General features: G+C 41.8%; 3 protein-coding genes across 4 annotated transcripts in view; 1 reads left to right on the top strand and 2 right to left on the bottom strand.

The window, feature by feature from the left end:
* LOC126558885 (heme oxygenase 1) overlaps positions 1 to 22286 on the bottom strand; it is a 536918-nt gene that overhangs the window by 244744 nt on the left and 269888 nt on the right. The window lies entirely within an intron of this gene.
* The window catches only part of LOC126557160 (zinc finger protein 853-like), a 379636-nt gene that overhangs the window by 240401 nt on the left and 116949 nt on the right, over positions 1 to 22286 (top strand). The gene's annotated exons all lie outside the window — the stretch shown is intronic.
* Positions 1 to 22286, bottom strand: part of LOC126566376 (uncharacterized) — a 99091-nt gene that overhangs the window by 27787 nt on the left and 49018 nt on the right. The window contains exon 4 of the mRNA XM_050223253.1: positions 16275 to 16364. Within this exon, the coding sequence (XP_050079210.1) occupies positions 16275 to 16364 (90 nt within the window). The remainder of the gene's footprint in view (positions 1 to 16274; positions 16365 to 22286) is intronic.

The raw sequence follows: 22286 nt of genomic DNA, 5'->3' as shown, positions 1-22286 counted from the left end.
ATCGATGTCGAATGAAATGGTCCCGATTGTTTACGCACCGATCGCTTAAAGGGGGCGCCTTCTACGCCAAAAAAAAATCCAACTTTGAAACAAAAAAACGCACCGGGATCAATATGGGCGATTGTTTTATGCTGTCTGTTGGTGGTGTTGAAATCTATCAAACGGCCGAGAGCTGACCTGGCCTGGTCACCGTCTTTATCTGTGTTCGTCGATCAGTCCTGACATGGGCAGCATTCTTCTGAGTGGCAAGAATTTAATGCCATTTATTTGGGTCACTTAAGATGTCGGTACCGTACAGTTTCTTTGGCCGTGGTCTTTGAAGGATCTTGCCTGCCCTAGCTTGGTCGGTGAATGCAAATCGATTGGTCACTAGACTGGGAACTGTTGGGAGTTGGAATGTGGTTTTTGAAACCTTCGCGCAATCACTCATGGCATCTGGAAAACAATTATACTTCAACTTTGAACTCACCATGCATGTTTTGCTTGGCGTAAAGTTCTAGGACAACGTTAGTTAACATTTTAGTTGTGTTACAAAGAATGGTTTACTAAATCAGAACTATTTGTACTTGGAATAAAAAAAACTGTCTTAAAAACTTAGACCATGGTATTCAATTCATTCACTTGAAATTGCTTAAACAAATGAACAACTTATCATACCGTTCAATAAAGAAAAATCAATATGTAGTTACTGATATCACTGTTAGCCTGATCGCTTCCCTCATCAATATCACATTTTTATCGCTTTAGCGAAGAACAAACCCACGATCACCGCCATTTGGCTGGCGGCTGTGAGATCGTCCAATATTTAACCGAACAACCATAAAATAATAGATTTATGACTTTATTAAAAAGCGCTTCTTCTAGCACTGGCTGACTGGTGAACCTGGAAAAGGTGCCCGGTCAGTGGTTTACCATAAAAGAAATCTCGTTCCATCTCTCGTTTCTGCACCTTTGATCCTGGTTCGAAGCAGAAGCTTTAAGCTGCGTATTCACCGATGGTTCACCGACGGTGGCCGGGTTACTAATAAATTAATAAAAACGTTTCCCCGCAAGGCGACGATAAAGTTTGTTGTTCATCCAGTTGGTACAGTCTGCAAGATAAGACGCACTTGGTTCTACTCGGCATCGACAGCAACTGCTGTGCCGCGTTTTAAAGCGAGCAGCGAGTGCCAGCGTACGATTTCGAGGTAAAAATTATTAATTGCACATTATTTTAGTACCTGCATGATGAAGTTTCTGGGAGAGTTATGGTTTATAAGTTTTTGTTTCTCGTCTCGTTTTCCGTTGCATGTTTCCCAATAAACCTATGTCGAATGTACCGGGGGCAACGATTTTCCCATAAATACACCCCCAAGCGGGCATCGGGTTTTGATGCCTTCATTAGAGGATTTGCGGGAGTCATAATCGTTGGAAAATTAGCCGTATGAAATGTCATTCCCGTGCTTCCAGCATTGGAGGTAGGCGACTGCCCAGAAACGTCTGGCAAGAGGATGAAGATGATGGGTTTCTGTTTTATTCCGAAACTCCATCCCAACAGCAGTCAACGGCAGCCGCAGCGGGGCCAACGAGGCCAACGGTCAGCCCGTGCGGTCAATTTCAACCACTGCAACGAACAGTGCGCTCCTGGGGGAGGATAATTCTGTCAGAGGTTGAGCGAAATCATAAAAAAAAATCACAACAACCAAACGTCATGTTTGCGGGTACTTTCTGCCGATCAATTTTAAATCTTCTTCGCCCTCGCCGAATCCTGTTGACTGAAGGCTCCGCCGAGCATCCAGAGATCACACAAAACAAACATCTTCGCCGGTAATTATAGAGAAAACATGTTTATTTCGCGTTATAGAGCATGTAACTGGGAGGCGTCCCGGTGTGCCACGTATCCCAGTGTGCCAGCAATAGCCGTGCAATACGTCTCCGGTCGCAGTTTCAAGGACTGCTGTTGTATGGGGAGTTTTATGGGTAAGGGAAATAAACCAACAATCCAAATCAAGCACGGAAATGGATGAGAATTCCACTAAACAGTGTACGATGCTCTGGATTGGGCGAGGGTCATTGCTGTTTTTATTGCACTTGGACGGATTGTTTGTTGAATCCACCGTGAGAAAAATCGCGATACTTACTGGATGCAAGTCAAAATCGACGTGAAAATATGTGTTCGATGTTTGATTGGTTGAACTGATTGGTTGAGTTTCAATAGAATAGAGGCTAGCAAAAGAAGAAATGGGTTGGATCTTTAAAGTATTGGTTGAGGGATTCAAGCTTGGATAAAAGTCCTTATTATATTTATAATATCTTTCTAGGAATATATCTTCTTAGGGTAATATCTTCCTAGGAAAGTTATGATGCTATTTAAAATATTTTTCTAACTTATTTTAAAACTCTGGAACAATTTTTTGTGTTTTTTTTTTAATTTTTAGACGATGATAACGACCAGCATTTGCAAGAAGTTTTCCTCAGAATTCGTCAGATAAAGTAGTAAAGCAACAGGACATGAAGCTCTCCACGCATCAGTAACAGTCGCGTATACCACATAGTCGTCCTCCGGAGGAAAAAAAGGGCCGAACCCCATTTGGATGGATGAATGTATGCTGGTCGCAGCCGTTTGCTCCGCGCGCGTTGAGTGCCCGGGACCACCCCAAAAGGGGCCGAAACGGCATCTGATCTAATGTGATGGATTTTCTGTAATTTGCTCCGACATACCTTTCCGGAATGGTTTCCTCCCTTGGGGCGTCTGGACGTGAACGTCACTATACTCTCCACCCCGGGTGAGATACAAGCAACTGGTGTGCGATCTTGCTCTGATCGTTATGATCAGATCAAGCCCGTCTTGAGGGCATCCCGGCCACCAGGATAATGTACCGGCGCGAGTTTATTACATTTTAGCGAATGTGCACACACCAGGGTAGGCTCAGCTGTCTGGGAGGAGCCAACTCAGAGACTGGTTGTCCGAGTCCAAGTCACTAATATGCCATGGTCGTATGTAGTCCCGTTCGGTGCTGACGTGAGACTCGTCTGATTGCTCCGACGGAGGCGGAGGGCTTCATCAGTCAGTTGCTTGTTTGCACTTCGCTTATCGGATGGACAGGAGGTCGTACTAAGGTTCATCAGCAGAGGAACGAAATCATTTCTCGCATGCAGTGCGATGGGAAGCGTTTTGCACTGTACAGCGTTGGGGTTGAATTTATGTTATCTTCTTCGCTGCAACTTTAAACCACAGATAGGAGAGCACAAAAACAGAGCACTCGCAATGAAAACATTCTAATCGCAGCGAGAAATGGTTCACACGCAATAAATTTATGGTCCGCGAAATGTGACACACGGGTGACATTATACGCTGCACTAAACCCCCTAAATCGAGACTATCGAGCAAAATGTCTAGCGAATAATAAAAATGTGTGCAATATTCTGTAATGGTCTATAAAACGGAACCCTAATGGCTGACCGAATGGAATCCGCTCGATGGAATCTGTAAGACTACGGCCACAATCCCACAACTAGGTCAAGGTTTAGAGCACCGAAGTTCCGCAGGTGTGGGTGCGCGATAAAACGCGACCCGGTTCGTTCCTTTTTATACGCTAAATTTGGGTGCGATATAAGCGACGAAGCTCATAAAAATGACACTCGGACAATCGGTTACGAGGTGAAAGGGAAACGATTCGTACGAGCCTACCAGGTTTCCATTACACAGCTTATCGGTCTCGCTTATCAAAGTCCGATACTTTTACTCCTATTCGCAATCTTTCCCGAACGGACGCAGTAACGGATGGGTAATGGACACCGATCCGTTTCGAAGTAAAATTGTCTTAACCTGCTACATATGGGGGTGGGCTTTTTATGTTCCAAGTTTTATAACTTTAGCGCTTTTTTTCCCCACTGTGCAAGATTAATTAGTTGATCTCATTCGCGGCTTCAACGGTACGGCGAACGGCGAAATGAAAGCATTACACAGATTTGAGGGCGTAAAATGGAAGATTTTGCTTAGGATGGTGGATTAAAAGCCACACCATGGTTGGCCGTGTGTTTAGCATCCATCACCGATAAGCCCAGTGATGAGTAGTCATCGTAAAGTGAGTTAGTGTTTTTTTTTTTGCAAAAGAGAAATGATTATTAATCCCCTGTTAAAGTGAGATCATTACCGGACAACCAGTGGACTCACATTGCACAGTTTGGTTTATGAAGAGTGTTGATGAACTGGATAGCTTCGGATGGTAATGTGTGTAATTAAAAGCTAGTTCTTTCTTAAATTGCAATGAAATTTCACATATTTCACGCCAGTAGAATGACAAGAATAAATGAAATCTCATATTTCAATCAGCTCATAAAGTATTTACTATATAGCAACACGTGTACTACCCATAAAAAAGCGTATCGTAATAGTTTCTATAAGTGATTGTTTTATACACATTTACTGTTGATTAAAACATGGTGTTCTACATATTCGAGGGAAGGATTCATCCAAATAAATACCTATGGACGATCGCAACTTGCTTTAAGTGTAGTTTCTGACACTGTTTACTTCACCGTCCAACGTACAACTGAGGTGTTCCGCTTGAGGTTCTCTCTTGTCCGGCGTGTGGTGTGTTTGTGTAACTAGCCTTAGGACAAGCTATCGATGCAGGTCTCGGTTGTCGAATCGCTCGAAGCCCGAAACACATCGAACCAACATGATCGTAAAAATCGATCGAACATGACACCCCGGGTTGGAAACATGTCCACCATCCGTTGGCGTCCCGAGAGCTACGTTCGAGCTGGTTAGCTTTCGGGCTAACGGAACTGGCGAGTTTCGGAGCACCGAATAACAAAACCGGAACGCGCTTTTTCGCGATTTATTATGGCGTCGTTCATAAATTTCCCTACAAACGTACATTTGTCACCGGCTTCAACCTGTCCCAGCTCAGGGACACTTCGGTGCTCAAAGTCATGCGTTTGGGTCCTTCAAGGATTCTAACCCCCCCCCCCCCCCCCTGCAGCCGATCTGCATTACTTGAAATACAGGCCTACAGGCCAAAACACTCGAAGGAACAGTTGTGCTTTTTTTGACAGATTCATGACGACTGCTTTCCAAATGAACATGTCTTCCGCTGCTTTTGCACCGACCAGGAAAGGACTGACAGTTTGACCGGATTGTCGCGGAAAGGAATGAAGTAGCTGCGGGATGAAAATGCAAAGAGTGCAATGGAAGGGAAGATTGATCGATGAAACAAACAATGCGTACGACTTGCGAGCTTCAATTGCGACCCCTTACGATACGGCGTGGGAGTTTATGAATGATCTGTACGCGAGGCGAATGGAAATAAACGTCGAGTTCGCCGTTTTGTGCAAAAAAAAAAGATAAGTAATGGATGATGTTTGGACAGTGCAATGACAGGGAACGGACTGCATCAACGGTGTCACATTAACTATCCGGTGCGATTGAATTGTCCACTATTAAATGGTATCTTGCCAAAGATTGGCTGCTATCAAGATCATAGTGGTTTGTGATCGATTGCAGTTGTTTCTCGTGTACCTATACATCAATTACAAGGGATAGTGCGATGATCATTACAGCTAAATATTGGTGGATTATTAAAGAAAAATGAAGAAGACAAACTTCATCATCGAAACATAGTGCGTGTTTAACGTTAGGACACAAAAGCTGTTAGAAGCTTTTGGATTACATTTATCTGAATGGAATACACCATACAGTAGATCTAAATACACCTTCACAGCAACGAAAAAACTGTTTCGCCAACATTAACCACGTGTTAAAAACAATGTAGTACTGTGTGAAACATGTGGCAAATTGAAATCGTACCGTGATCGGTCGAACTATGCATATTATCCGATGTAGCTTTCGCACTTGCTTGCTGAAGAAAAATGAATCCTGCTCTACTCTGCAGACTATACAAATGTGTGGAGTGTGATGTGAAAAAAAACGAAAGAAATCAGCACACAAACGGCGTGACAAATGACGCATCGTGGGGCACGCGCAAATCTGCCAAAGACGTTTGAAACGGATGCTGGATGCTGTTGTGTGTGTACGTGTGAAAAAGAGAGTGTGAGAGAGAGAGAGAGAGAGAGAGAAAGAGAGATAGAGGGGGGAGGGAGGGTAACGGTGCACTTACGCAGCATGTTTTACGCCGCATGAGACCAAAAGCAGCCGCGCGCGCACGCTCGCGCTTGCAAACTTCACCTGGCGTATTTATTTACGTGCGACCACCGTACACAAAAATAAAAATCCGATCAATCCGAACGTACCTGTACAGTGGTAGACGGTGTCAGTGTGATGGGTGGGATGAGGTTTTATTATTCTGTTTATTATATGTGCGGACCCGATTAGCGGTGATTATGATTGTGAGCAATCATTTATTGGCTTCCTACGCCAATTGTGAGGGCCAATGCCTGTGTATCGACTGCAACCACTGCTGGGCAGCAGAGTGTTTGGAAGCGATCGGCAGTAGCTATTGGTAGCAAAGGATTAACACCAGCTTGTTCTAGTGTTGCAGTACTATGACACAATCTTACATTGGGTACATGGTTGTCGCGTCCATTCCTGTTGCTCGTAATCGTAAAATAATCGAGCTTAATTTAATATAGCTTTGGCTTTACAACCTAGGTCAAATGAGTTGTTGTGTACGGGTTTTTACACATGGAAATCGTCGCGATATGGTTCATCGCTTACTGTTACTGTTACTGTTTCTTGCTTATGTCATCAGTGTTTTTTCGCAGAACGCTTTTTTTCCTAATGTGATTGAACTCTTCAAATAACAACTAATAAAATGAAACCGTAATATAAAAAATAGACTTGCAAATTTTTAGTCAAAATTGTAGTTAATTATATAGTTTTGTGTGTATCCGATTATATTTAATTTACTATAGTTTTATTGCTCATATTATATGTATGCAATCATGTTGTATGCATGTAGCAACAGAAATCTTTGTGCGATAATATAGTTTATTGTATGATAGGTTTAAACGTATTCTAAATTCCCAAAAAAAATATATATATATTTTTATCTTGAATACAAATTCTTTTCGTCTTTTAGTCTTGTAATTTCATCTCAAGTCTTATAGTCTTGAAGAATTCATTATCAATCATTTACAACAATTTTGCGTGTTTAAACAAGTTTCAAAATATTAAATCACTCATTTTGCAAAATTTCCATATTACACATGAAACAATATAAAAGAATACTAAAATATTGAGAAGTGAATGTAGTCTCAGACACTCATCGCCTATAAAAATATACGAAAAAAGTAGTTTAAATATTTTATATTTTTATGTTTATTTTAGTAAAGGTTCATCGCTGTAGGCTGTTTAAATCTTTCTGGCTAGCACTGTTTTATCCTGTTTCAAACCAATATCTGTATTTTTATGTACGTAAGGATGTACGTAAGCTACTGTAAGTTTGTATGCATCTCTTGTACACCTATAGTATTTTATAAAAATAATTTTGATGTATATAATGGAAGTTGTAGTATATTTACAAAACTGTTTGTTTGGTGCTCATGGCTTATCGCTTTTTGCGCTCTTTGTTATTTCTTGCTGAAACAAATCATTTACACAACGATGTAACAATTGCTGACCGTGTTCCAAATCCTCAAATCGCTCATTTTTCAACAGTTGTAGACGATTTTCTTCCCCTCTTTTCAAATTAGCAACGCCCGTGTCCGGCTACATTAGCACAAAATAGCATATGAAAACATTAACTGCGCTCGCAGTGCTGTGACTTCTATAAGCCGATGGCTCTAAGCAGATTTACTGCCGGAACGCCAATTAATTATCTTCGCTACTTAAGCATCCTAGGGAAATAGTCGCGGGCTGCGAATCCGAATGCGCCACTAAGTCAGCGACAACTCCCGCCGCCTGAATGACTGGAGGGTATGCATTGAATCGGGTTTGCTTCTCTGCCACATCCAAACCGCTCCGGCTAAGCTGTCGCCCTCACTGTTTGGGTCTGTATGCCATTTGCCAAAATGATTGCAATAAATTCACTTTCCACTAGCGCGCGGTTCCGCACCCGCCGTGACATAATTCAGGAGTGCAAACCAATCACAATAATGAGGTGACCGAAACGGAACTATTAGCATTATTTATTTGGCACGGCTCTGGTTGCACCGTTTAATCGGCTTCGGTTTTTGTGAAGAGACGATTAGAAAGGTTTCAAGCATTAGCTTTTTGCTGTTGTGTGTGAGTGGGAATTAAGAAAATGAATGATTAGTGATCGTTCGCTTCGAGACACTTTTAGCAAAGTAAGATCAGTATGATTTTTTTTTTGCAAAGTTTTGTTGTGACATTGCTTTGTTCTTCCCTTGGGAATCATGTCAGATTAAATCTGTAACATCTTTAAATGATTGTTTTTATTTGTTCAATCGATTTGGAACGTTCTCATGGTTTTAATATTCTTCAATTAAATTTATTCTGCAAGTTTCATTTTTTATCAAATAAGTTATTAGTTTTTTGAATTTGCATCCAAAAATTTTACTTTAGGAAGTTTAACTACATGGCTTCCGTACTGTATTCCCGGTGTGTCAGCCATTTCCTAAGGCACCCAGAATATCTCGTTGAAATTCTGCTGACCCACACTCGGGAAACCGGCCGAGCAAAATGTCACCAATGGGCCAAACCTTTTCTGACGACGTGCCCTAAATGAACGAGCGAGTGTGTATGTGTGTGCCCCACACTGGGAGTTGGTTGCTTGGGGACACTTTCGGTTTCGGAAGAGCTTGGTCCCCTAAGCACCAAGGACTCCTAGCGTGAGCCTGCGAAACTACCTACAGCGCGCGCTAGCTTTGGTCCGCGTTTGTAACCTTAACCTCAATCGATGTTCGCGTTCGATGCAGTTGGAGACGGATTTCGCTAGGGATTGGTTTGTTCGCGTATGTGTGTGTGTGAACGGTGTGCGGTTTGCTATTGGTGACCTAAACCTCACCTCGCGTGCATTCCTAGTTTTTGCCCGCTTGAAAACGGTTCGTTAGGTGCTCGGTGTAGGGGTTGGTGAATTATTTATATTTATTCAAAACCGGCCAAATCCACCGCAGCACATCATCTGGCAAGAAACTGCAGGGATGCAACACTGCACGGCGGAGAGGCGTACAAATCCTGAAATGCGCGAAACCTCAGCTCAGCTCCTCGCTTCTTCAACCCAAGCGCACATCCCACAATCCAAAGGAAATCCAATCGGTGCCGGCCACATCAGGCGGCAAGATGCTGTTAGGAAAGGGGGAGTCAAGCAGATGTTATCAGCGTGAATCAGGCAGGCACAAACAATCCACAAGTGTGCGCTCAACTGCTTGCCCTACGTCGGTGTGGACGTGTGTGTGTGAGAGAGTAGAGAGGTGCGCTATCCAGCGCAGGCGAGGTAGCAAATCTATCGTTCCTCACCGCGTCCAACCTGCACGCGGTAGGTTCAGCACCTTAGCAGAATGGGTCATTCGAAGTGTGGCCGCAATCGTCGTCACGGTTGGCGATGCCGACTGCCCGATGTCTAATGAGCCTTCACTGTGCGGGGCTGGAAACTTCGATCGATCGGTCAGAACTGTAGCCTGATAAGCATAACCCGCGACGAGCTGCGCATTGCCTGATTCATCGGAAGATACACTAGCATACACACACCCTGTGGGACAGCGTTAGAACATAAATTAACGTGTCCATTAATTGGTCGTTAGCGGTGTATCGAACGCCGTATTGAGCGGATGGTTCACCGAGCGATGAACATAAAAATTTTCTCGCACAAATAAACGGCTCATAACTTGAGTCGTGTTTGTGCATTGATAGTACATCGACAGTGCAGAAAATTGATTGTCAACCAAGAGGACAGATCCGTTGGGTACCTTTGCTAACCTACTTTCGTCAGTGGCGAAGCTTTTCGTGGATGAGAATCATGCAGAAAATTTATCTCGTCGGGTAGAATGTACTGAACTTTAAAGAGGAGCTGCTATCTCATATATAGCAGCTAGTGCTCAAATTTATATGGCTTGCAGAAGGAGACTTAAAATTTTAAATATATAAATAATTTTAATTTATTTTTGGCTGTCCCTGTCGAGTAATATTTAAAAAACAATTTCAACCGATTAGTATTTAAAATAATGTTAGTTGAAATAATTCGAGCACCAACGAATAAGAAACGTGCTATCAACTAGTTCCAATGATCTGTCAAATCTACTGTTACAGTATTTTTTTTCTTTATTATGAATGTTTATGTGCAAAAATTGCTTTCCTGATGAGTGATTTTTGTATTATTATTTCATTATATAAACTTTCATTTCTATGAAAGTAGGCGGATAGAGCTTTGTAGGAGACAGATTGCAGCCACCCAAAATTGTTTTTGAGTTCTTCTAATCGTTTCAGAAATTAGAATAACTGATATCGATAAGTAAATTATCAGGCAGATTTATTTTTGTCCAATTTAGATGTACAGAACAGCATTTTCTAAAGCTTCTTTCTTAACGGTATATATGTATTTGATGTACAAAACTCACGGTCGATGGCCAGATACGAAGTCGTTCATGTAATTTTCACTCTAAATGAGCAGTTGACGGTTCTTTTGACGAATTTTGTTGCTTTTTACACGGCTCAAGTTAAGATCAGCAGTAATCACACCTTGGAGCAACAATGTTGATTTATATGTTGTCACTTGATTTTCATCTTCGTTCAAAGTAAATTCATTTTCACGGAAAATTTCAAACAAATCGTAGCGCTGACTATTCTGCTATAAGTATATTTAATCAGGCTACCCAGAAATAGCAAACAAGAACTTATTATCGATATTGTAAAGCTAAATAAAAATAAGAAGAAGATTTTCATTTGATTTCCTCTTCAGATCCTTTACTTGTTCATTGTTCAGCGTGCTAATGAATCATCATCGTCGATTCAAAACATTTCATTGCAATAGCAGAATCTCTTAGACTTCAAGCAATCACCTCTTCCTAACGATAGAGTTCATACACTCTATTGAACGCTCCCACCACACCAAAGCATGCCCATACACATTTGCGTTAAGTTGTTCGGTTCTTCACCCACTATCAGGCACCCTGTCCGATTGTTAACACCTCGCTTGCAACTCCAACATCAGCAATCACGGCTGGCATACTGGCAAACAACAGCGAAATCTGCGACACACCGACACATGGCGACACTGGTGACGCTAATATCTTGCCACAGGTATCAACGGTGCACGTATTTTGCATTTACTCCCAACGTATAGTGTTGGAACTATTCTTCCCATACGCCATACGGTACGATCCGTGCACATTATGATACATTGCGGACACCGGTTCGGTAATCCCGGCGATGCAGGATGCAAAAAACCGGGGGGTGGTTCACTCCGTGTGCAGTACTTAGCATACAATATGCTGTAAAATCTGCAATGCCTGGTTCGCTTTAGCCTCACCGGTTCAGTGCAATTGTCTCGACGACGTGCGCGTCTCGCGTTATCATACGTACGCAGCAGTACGGCGTACTCACCCGAACAGTTAAACACACAATCGCAAACGGTTTAGCAGTTTAACGCTGGCTTGGTTGCGCACCCATATTCGCCTGTGTGACCAAAGAACAATAATTTTCGGACGACCGAGTGCTTGACCAGCGCACACTGGACTGGGACATTATCACACTTAATGCAAACTGTAGCGTTGTATTTACCAAGCGCTGTCCCTCTATCCTTCGCAGATATTTACGTCCAACGGCAGCAGCACCCTTTTTCCAGCGTCGCACAGGCATTTTGACCTTTCACATAGTTCACATGCAAAAAAGGTTCCCGCGGTGGTTGCGGGGAGGAGCCGTTACTTAAGCGACCCAAATCGGGCCCTTTCCTGGCAAGAGCGTGTGTCTGTTTCGAGCCTAGCTCCCGGAACAGATGTACGCTTCGTAGCCGGAGTTCGACAGGAACGGAGCTTTGGAGTGTGTCATGCGTTGTCATTTATCGTCCCTTTACCTTCCAAGGCGAGTTTGTGCCGTTGGAAAGGCTTTATGGAAATGTGGTGCGTTTTTTTTCCCTTCCTAGAAACGGCCAGATGTCATATATTGCAAAACAGATGTCAGCGAAGGATCACAATGGACGCGAGCGACGAACCTTAAACTCGCATCATAACTCGATGCTGGACCTGTAACGCGTTGACAAACTGTTTGCTGTCAGTGTGTTGGGTGAGTTAGGAGTCATTCGGGGATATTTAAAAGCTATGGTATGGATTTATCTTTCGTATAGATGGCAGTCGAAATAAATATGCGCAAGAAAAACTCATAATTCAGTTTTAATCGTTCATATACATTTTCAAAAAATAAATACTTACTCTTCATATAATCTTGATATTCGGTTTGTTCAGTATGAATGTGGGTTAACCGGGTGATGTTTGGCATCTTATAAATATCTGAGTATCGCTTCAAGCAATCGATTGGAATGATGAGAAACGCAAGACATTTGCTGCATTGAAACCTTCCATACTGTTCACAACCGTTTGGCTATGCTGCAAAAGAAGCCTCGACGATACGCTAAACATGTGCCAACCGACACAGATTGCTCGTGGTGAACGGAACGGTATAGCAAAGCCCTCCCAATCAGCATAGAGATGTCACCGTTTTGCGTGACAGTTGCTGAGAATTTGAATAATGTGCTTTGATCGTGAAGGTAAAGGTTGTGTCGGAACGGAAGGAATGCAATGGCAAAAGGATGGTTTGGTGATGTATTCATGTACATGCGGCATGTTAAAAGATCAAAATTATCAAGTATGGGTAGCTGTGTTTTCCCTTACATAGTCAATAATAAAAAAAATATTAAATTCATGCAGAAAATGAATGCAAGAAAAGCAAAAAAGTATGGCAATTACTCTATGCTTTCCATGAAACGAAAGCATAGAGTATTTATTTCAATGTGTTAAAGGTGTGATAAGATCCATACAAATTAATATACAGTATGCTTGTACTGTCAATAATATTTTTAAAACATCGCAGAAAGCCCGAACCCGCATTCCGTATGTAATTTTCAGACCTTGACATGTATGTGCAATTTATAAAAGAGGGTGACATGAGCGACAGGACATCAAAGTCCTGCAAAACATGAGTGACATGTTTTGCAGGACTTTGATGAAGCAAATAGTATACAATGTATTAGAGTCCTGATCCTTCCACATCTTGATATTCAATGCGGTATCAGCTTTAACATCAGCGACAATGGCTCCAGCAGGAAGTGAATGCTGGAGCAATGATTTGAAACTTATAATTCACTTTATCGGGTCGTCCAGTCTGTCTAGAGACAAGATCTATGCTGCTAATGAAGACAGCCTGCTCGTTTACGTAAACAATTGAGTTTTCACTTTGGCCCTGTAGATTTGATGATTTTCCATAGATTTTCAGGGATGTTAACTTGCGAGTATCCTGATGAAACGTACTGGGTTTCTAACCTCGGAACATGTTTCCGTTGCCAGTTTTTATCACGGTCCTTGATCTCGACTTCTTCTTCGTGCTTGGGGTAGGTTCTTCTTCTTTTACTGGCTTTCTTGATTTAGTGTACTCGTAGTTGGCGTAGTAACAATTGCTACCGCTTGGATTATTCAGCGCCCTATCCTCAGGACCTCATGATTGTCCCATCGAAACTTTTTTATCCCATAAACTGTACCTGAACAACATACAATAAGTTGGAGTAATATGAATTTGGTATGAATGTCTTCTGGACAGTCACCAAACTCATATAATTTTCTTTAGCAAGCATTCTCTTAACTAATCATTGACACTAAAGGACACACTCACAAAAGGACACAGGTAGTCCCAGCTTTCAGCTTTTTGCATTACTTCTTCTCACACTCGTAGTTTTTGAAACAACAGCGATATTTTAACTATTTTAGCTATTAAAATTCATCTACCTTTTTGTAATGCAAATGGGTCCAAGGGCACTTCTTGCGGTTAGACAAATTGCGCTTCCGTGCTCAATTTGGCGGGAAAATAAATTGAAACACTAATTTCCAGACCGCCAGGATAGCGGTTGCGGTTTATTTGGATGCCACCTTCTACTCTCACATTCCGTGTAATATATTCTTCGGCACACCGATAATGGAAAAAAAAACAAAAGAAGAAAGCAAGAAACAGTGTGGTGTGTTGCATCGGTTGTGGTTTTTCACACTCCTATCAATTCTCACTCAGCAATTGGCCCCATCTGCAATTTGCATCTTTGATAGATTTGATGCAGTATCAGTTACATGCATTGGGCCTGGATATGATGCGGCTTAATCAGCTTATCATCCTGTTAATCATCGTCACCTCTGCAGACAGTTCGGTTCGTGGCCGTGGCGTCCCGGTGTGACCGAATAACGTACCGTCCCTGTATGTAAATTGGTCTGCGCACCGTGGGGAACATTTTGCGGTCAGTTCGCCGTCAATCCGTCCGGCGCGTTCTCGCGACTGAGACCAAAACAGTCCCGAGCTGCGAAGAGCAAACGAAGGTACACAGACACACACGAAAAAAAGGGCGAACGATATTAAAAGCCAATCCATTATCGTTAGCATCGGGTCGAGCATTTAGCCATTAAGCCCGATGGCAGGGTTATGAGTGAAGTGTGCCCTTCACGTCCAAAAAGTGTGCAGCTTTACATCGGCCAAGTTAGTTGATTTGTTTTCCGTTTCACACCTCGTTATCGCAGGTCGCCAGAGCACTTGGCAAATTTCATCATTCTCTCATGTTTTTCTTTCTTCTGGTTGTTAGTAAGAAGATTCATAAAACTCTCGCTCTTCCTGCCAATCTGTTTCGCGATTTAATTCTGATTTGAACACCCCACTGAACGTAAGTTTTTCGCACCAATCCGCCCCACCGATCTGGGGTTCTAAAATGCAACAGCTGTGCACATGGGGGTGCGTTTGCTGCAGTTGTTGCACTGACACTTCACAATAATCTTGCCAGACATAATCATATTTTTGCTCCTTTTTCATCCGTTCACTGGAATCGAGAAGAGAGGTTCGCTTGTGTCTTCCATATAAAAAACTTCCTGTGCAAAAAAAAAACTGTGCATTATCAACTTCAACCATTTGTCGAGTGTTCATTCTTGAATTCCATTGTACAAAAAAAAGGGAAGAATAAACATCAAAACAATCATATTTCACAGGCGCACGAGACTTGCGCGAGCCGTGATCAAAAGCAAGGGTGCAAAGCGTTGGAAGAGGATAAGCAGGAAACCTACCACCATCAAGGAAAGCCCTGATCCGATCGTCAGTTGGTCAGCCGTCTGAGCGCGTCGCAAGCGTCAAGAGTCAAGAGGTGACTCCGAAATTGTTTCCCAGGAAGCATACCTGGGTGGAATGGAGCGGTCTCTACTGTCCAGCTCTGTTTGGCGGGGAGAGATGAGAAACACGGGAAGAGAGCGAGGGATTGTAATATGATCGGATGCGCTTTTTAACAAATTGCCGTGGTGCGAAATTTAAGATGATATCTTTCTCGCCTTCTCGCGGCTTACCAATGGCATTGGAGGTTTTGTTATTGTTCCTCCAGCACATGGATCATACTGCCCTTTATGCTCAGTGAGGGCTATTATCGGGCGGCTCCCCGACAACCTCAGCAGCAGCAGCAGCAACAGCTGCGGGAGGGCTATAGGTACCTGAATTCAGTTGTTTTGAAGCGATCGTCCTTCGCACGGTTGGGAATAGGTGGATTGGGATGGTTGACCGTTATGATATCACAACCTCCGTTTCGCAGGCGTAGAGGCGTAAGGCTAGCACGCAATTAACGCGATATTTACAATGCAGAAAATGGGATCCCGTCAGATTACGACGCGCTGCATGAGTTGCAGCGAACAACTGTGTGGCTTGGGGGATTTGATGGGATAGGCAAAGAGTATAGCAGTGAGGTAGCAGCTCCAAGATAGGATGAGCATGGTAAAGTCAATGGAAAATATTCACAGTACCTTGGATGGTCTACTTAAAATATTTTGAATTTTTAAGAAAAAGGTTCGTCACTGGACGTTTCGTTGAAGTCTTTTGTTAAAAGTTTCTATACCATTTAAGTGGAATATCTTTTTTGAGCTTCGAGGAGCAGAAACCTTAACCTGTAAACCTTCAACGTCATAATTCCATCATAAAATCATGAACTTTAGACTTCCCTAAACTAAACCCGAGCATTAGTGTTAATACTGTCTACTGTCTGTCTACCTAAGCCATTTTCATTCGTGGATCGAAAGGACAGTAGCTAGCAACAGGAAAGTTCTGTTAAATCTGGCGCTCAAATTAATATTCGGGGTCTGATTTGACTGGTGAAGGTACCAAAAACCACTCACGTATTAACCAAACCATGGATGAATCATCACCGAAGACTTACCATCGAATGGCCCAAATATTCGGCGGCATTATCCGAAATGTACAGCAGCTTCCCATTCTGTGTGAGCATCATGAGGAATCCAGATAGGGCCTGAAATGGAACGTAAAGAAATCAGAAATAAAAAATTAAAACCAGAACAATCAATCTACCGGGCTCGATCGACCGAGGACAGTTGTGAGAACAAAAGAGAAAACGGCACATTAATAAGTCGTTTCGAAGTGTTTACGCAAAGGTACGATTAAAGAGTTTCCCCCTTCGGGAGGAATAGCGGCGAGAAACCAATATTTTAAATCCCCAGCATCGGGTAAGGACCGTCGGTTTGACATCTCGTCACTTTTCGGTCAGCCACTTACGTAAACCTGACAAATCATCAAATTTCCCAATCAAATCAATCTCCATCCAGTGACATTCCTGTGCCGGGCTCGATCCGGACCATGTAAGCGGGCCGGTAGCTGCTAAAGCCGCCCATTTTCGGGAGCCTTGTGAGAGCTCGAGTGTGGACACTGTTCACACGGCAACGAGACACAAATACTTGCGCCCCTCGTTCCCATACACATATTGCCAATCGAGTATCGAAGGGGCGCATCATAATCCGCCATCAACGTAGTCGGCGCATACGATTGCCTTTTGATTTGGTTTATCTTTAGGAAATTTGCTTTCAGCTACCTTAGAACCGGCGTCAAATGTGACGAAAGATAGACTTGAAGCTGATCGCTTCACGGGCTTTCACGCGGGGCAGCTTCTCGGCAATTTGGCATGGTGGGAACCGGAAATCATTTGAACATATCGGGTTGAGAGTTTGACTGAATCTAAAGTTGATCTGCAAAACGGTGCGAAACGGGTCAAAAGATTGCTGTTTGTTTGTGGTTTTAAGAAGGGATAAGTAATCGACAGTATTTTTTTTGTGCGCATTTTAACTAAAGTGAATATAAAGAACTAATATACCGAGAGCGTTGCATTACAACAATTTTTTCGAATTTGTTTTAATGCAACGAATCAATCTCTTGAACATCTAAAGAACATAGAAATGTCAAAAAAGTATAATTTTGAAAAACTGTTTTGAATTTAAATAGAAAAAGATTTTATCCATTTTTTCGTAGATCAAAAATTCAATGGATTAATGTAATTTGAACATGAATCACTTGGTGTATTAAATTTTTTTTGTTTTAATTTTGCTGGTTACACAGGTACACAGGTTTCAGGTTTTATCGTTAGAGCAATAAGAATCAACTTTAATACACAACTTTAATAATAGTATGCATAACTTTATTTTACAAACTGGAATGTAATGTTTAAGTTTAAAAAAGTATCTTCTCGGTTAGTGAAGGTCAATGCATTTTCTGCAACTAAACTAACGATCATGTTGATGAGGATCACAAAGCTGTACTTTAGCAATACGAATGAACCTAGTTTCCTTCTCTATCATTCTCTCTCTCTCTCTCTCTCTCTCTCTCTCTCTCTCTCTCTCTCTTTGCCTCTCTTCCTTTTCAATCCGTGTGAAACAATCGATCAAAGATCTGTTTTTCCCATCAGGCACAAAAACTAGCTACTCGAGTAGCACCGCCAGTAGTTTTCGTTCGCATCGTTCGGGCTCGAGGATGCAGACCAGGCGAAACCAGTAAGACAACGGTACCCATTACCGTCCCCAATGTCTGTATGTCGCCGGAGGGCTGGGAGAAGGTGCATAATGGGAACTGTAATTGTTGAGTGCAACAGTTATAGAAATAAATAAATCTATTGACTGTGGGTTGAGCAATGTTTGCAATGCTCCTTTCGATGCAGATCTTTCGCATCGTAAAAGCTTGCTAGTGTGGGTGAGATTGTCTGTGGGTGGTGTAGGAAAAGATCAACAATCGGTGATCATTGTCGATGAAATAAAAGTAAACAATAATCGATTATCGGTCGGTGTGCGCGATGATTGCATGTGATTTGGGTTGGATTGCCGAGTTGCATTCTTCGATATTTCGATTTTTGTTTGGCTCCTCGTATAGCGCTTGTCGATGTGATTGTTTATGACCAGGGTTTTATTGTTGATGTATGTTCATAACGGGGAAGATGGGTTTACTGTTCTCTAGGTCAAATAATCACTGTATTATGTGAGAAGTTATCCAGCGCATTGCAAAATTGAATCCCAACTCAGAAGAAGATAGATAGGGACTTCTTTGGATATGTGGATTCGCTTTGACTCATCTATTGTTGTAACATACGAGCTTTCAATGTTCCATAAGTTACGATGTTATCAGATCGCTTTTTTCTTCCCGGTAATAAGTATCCTGTGTACCGTAAAAACGTCGACTAATTTGTCATCCTACTGACGGCAAAGGGTAAACTAATGACGGAAGTTACATGGAACAATGTATGGCGGGTATTTTTAGCCGAATGTGCATCCCAGTTATTATCGTGGCTGGTTGTGGGATTTTCCTTCAAACAGATCCGGTTATCGATCAATAATGAACTATTGAGAAATTTCAATATCTCGAGCATGGATCAAACAGGATATGGTGTTTGTGAATTATGAAGCTGAAGAATCTTTACACAGAAACGGGGGAATTATAAATGTTAAAAAAAACTCATACTTAAGCGATTATCAAGAATTTTAATAAGTTTCATCATATTTGTTACAATGCTGTTATTTCCATTTCATGAAAACTTGAAGGTATCTGTTTCTTTAATACCATTAGAAAACAATAATGTAGTTTTTAAAGCATTTTTATGCTTTAAAGATTGTTTCTTAACGCTAGAAGACTTCGATACTTCCTAGTGAGGAAGTACAAATGAGATGAAACTGATGTCGTGACAATTTTATAGTGAATTGTTACTTGATGCTTCGAATAATTATGATAAACCTAAATATATGGCATTGTTTCCGTTTTTATGTTGTTTAGCATCTGCAATAGATTGAAAGGATAATACCAGTCACACAATTTTAATATTCGTACAAGTAGGTTTGTTGAGCCGGGGCGACCCGGTGGTATAGCCGACATCGGCGCCGGTCTTCAAACGGCATAACCGGGGTTCAAATCTCATCTTGAGTGGACGTAGTGAGAACTGACTATCCAACTACGTGATATCGACAAGTCTAGTAAGCCGTTCGATGGGCGGCATGACCTTACGATCGTTAAGCCAAGAAGAAGAAGGTTAGTTGAGCATATGTCTTAATAGTCTTAATGCTCATGAAGTACAGATCAATTGATCTTTAGACGCAAAGTCTAAAGAAAGTTTTCTGAATAAGCTGTTACATACTCCTGATAGCGCTTTTAAATGGTGATTTAAGCTAAGCAAACATTTAAGTTATCGTAGCTTTTAAAAATTATAAAAATGAAAAAAATGTGTAGCACAATGCAAAGTCATAATACATCTGTTTTGAATTGTTACAGCCATGATAAAAATTTTATACAAGATTCGTGGCTATAAAACATAGGAAATGTTACTTTGATTGTATAATTGTACACATTTTTAGCATGAAAGCGGTACAACGATTGTGGCAATAATGACGTCGGTCCCCACACGGCAGGCGCGGTATGCAAATCTCATCCGGACTGTTTCCCCTCAGTGAAAACGGGCTATCGAACTACGTGTCATCGATAAGTCTAGTAAGCCATTCGATGGCCGCCGAGACTTCAAATGTAATTGAGCCAAAAAAAAAAAAAGATAAAAGTTTGTAATATTCTTCTGGTTATATTAATTCCCAATATATGAATCCCAACTATTGCAATAAGCTGTTTAAATTCAATCTTCTTTGCGTAGCAAATAAACCCAAGTTTTCCACCGAACCAATTACAACGCATGTCAACACTTAACAAACCGTATAAATGGGTTTTTGTTCGCTCACAATCCTCTTTATGGCACACACACACAATCCAATTTTGCAACAACAAAACAAAAAGTACACCAAAAAAAAAAGAAAAACAAGCATATTCCTGCCAAGCACAACAAGCAACAAACAGCCTGCGGTTCAGAAGAAGACAAACACACAAAAAGGCTTGCTGCCAAATGATCTACCCCGTCAAAAGCAACCGGGCCAAAGCGTCGGTTACTCTGGTAGCTTTAGAGAATTGAGCTGCAACGCCACACCACAGAAGACCGTGGAAACTGGGTCAATTGTAAGTTTTTTTTTTCTTCTGCCGAATGCTTGGGTGGCTGCGAGGGTGAGCTTTGTTGAGAATTCAGACCGTTGTTGATGTTTTTTCGATCCTGTCTCATGCAATGTACTTATTTCGTTTATGCTCTGTATTCTAAGGATTGATTTGAATATAGATTAAAATCTCGAGAAAATTGTAGATGTAACAAAAAACTAACTGAAATCTTTTAAGTTTTATTTTAACCTGCTGTTTATTGACAATATGACCTCATATTATTGACAAAACATATCGTAAACACACAACTAGGCCATATTGACTTGTACTGATTTGGAAGCCGTACGCTAAGGTAATATGCATATGAGTGCTCGTACCAATCTGCACCCTTAAATGGTCATCTTGGACAACATCGTCGATGACTCTACACCAACAAATCCACCACCAGCGCCTCGTTAGCTATGAACCGTGTAACCCATCCTCTCAAGGAAACGCTTTGACCCTCGAACATCGTGTGAGGCTCTCTATTGTCCATACCTTTGACCACTTTTTTAAGCACGTCGGGCATGTTTTCCATGCTAGGCGAAGCTTTGAACCGTCACTCTGCTATTTACATTTCACTGCTCCGGAGCAGTCAATTTTCCCCGTTTTCATATTTAGTCACATCGGTCAGTTTCCACAAGCAGAAATGATAAATTCATTGTTAATGCAATAAATATAAGAAAACCGATCCTGAGACCTACGCCCCAAAAAAGGGATTCCCGTTTGGTGTGTTGTGTTTGACGTCGGCAGCACGGCCACCCGAATCGCGAGCCTAAGCGTTCGATTAGTCCGTCCACTCGAGCTCGAAGCCGATTTGTCCCGCAGGTGAATGACAGAGACCGGGATGACCAAAGGGGAGTGAAATGGATGATTATGATTAATCGTTCCATTAGACGCATTAGGAAATGTGACTGAAGCAGCAGACGTACAGCCGGTCCTCGGTCGTCCTCGAGTAAGCGTCATCCCCGGTTTGGGGCTAGGGCTCTCCCCGGGTGAGGTAATTCGTTCGATTGATTTCTTCGGCTCAAACGCTAGACACCCCGTTTTGGGTACGTCTTGGGCATGGCATTGGTTTGAAGTGATTGGTAAGAAGGTTGCAAAGTAAAAACACCACCACACGGATGAAAGTGTTGATGAGGTCCACCATCCGAAAGGTGACGGAAAGAACAGGAAATTGGATGGACAAATGAATGAATTGCTAATCGCCCTTCGTAGTGAGGCGAAAATGGCAAACGATTTCGCCCTTTTTGACGTGTGACGACGACGACGACGACCGGTGCGACGATCTCCACTATCCGTTGTAGCAAGTCATTACATCGGACAGACATGTTGCGGCCACTTTGACAAACAATCGAGAAGAATTGGTAGAAGATAGGGAAACTGGAAATAAAAGACGATTTTCAATACGTTCAGACGACAGGTTGCGTGATCTAATCGATTACCATTTAGATGCGATACGTCTTGAATGAGCTATTACGTGAAGATTCGATATGCTTTAAATGCTGGGTACAAATTTGTGAAGTTGATTATAAGTTAAGTTTGATACATCAGTTTTTACAGTACAACAAATCAGTTAAAGTTTATTGTTATATTTAAAAAAAAGACTTTTCAACGTTGCAACATTTATTGCAACCACGCGAAACAACGCAAATTTTACAGCGAATCAATTTAATTACGAAGACAGTTACCTCAAATTACACCATCCACATTATACATTGTTTGCTAGAGAATAGCGTAATTGCTTTTCGTATTGTTTTTCATGTGAACAAAACAGCTACAACAAAGTTGTAACTTGTTAGTTATCTTCAGTCCTCTTTGAATCACCATTTATTTGTACCTGTCCAGAAGAACAAACTTATAAAAGTTTCACCGCCGCTGTTTGAGATTCGTTTAC

Source organism: Anopheles maculipalpis, chromosome 2RL (assembly GCF_943734695.1).
Source record: "Anopheles maculipalpis chromosome 2RL, idAnoMacuDA_375_x, whole genome shotgun sequence".
In the NCBI taxonomy this organism is placed as follows: domain Eukaryota; kingdom Metazoa; phylum Arthropoda; class Insecta; order Diptera; family Culicidae; genus Anopheles; species Anopheles maculipalpis.
Note: the sequence above shows the minus strand (reverse complement) of the source record. Positions and strands in the feature narration are given on the sequence as shown.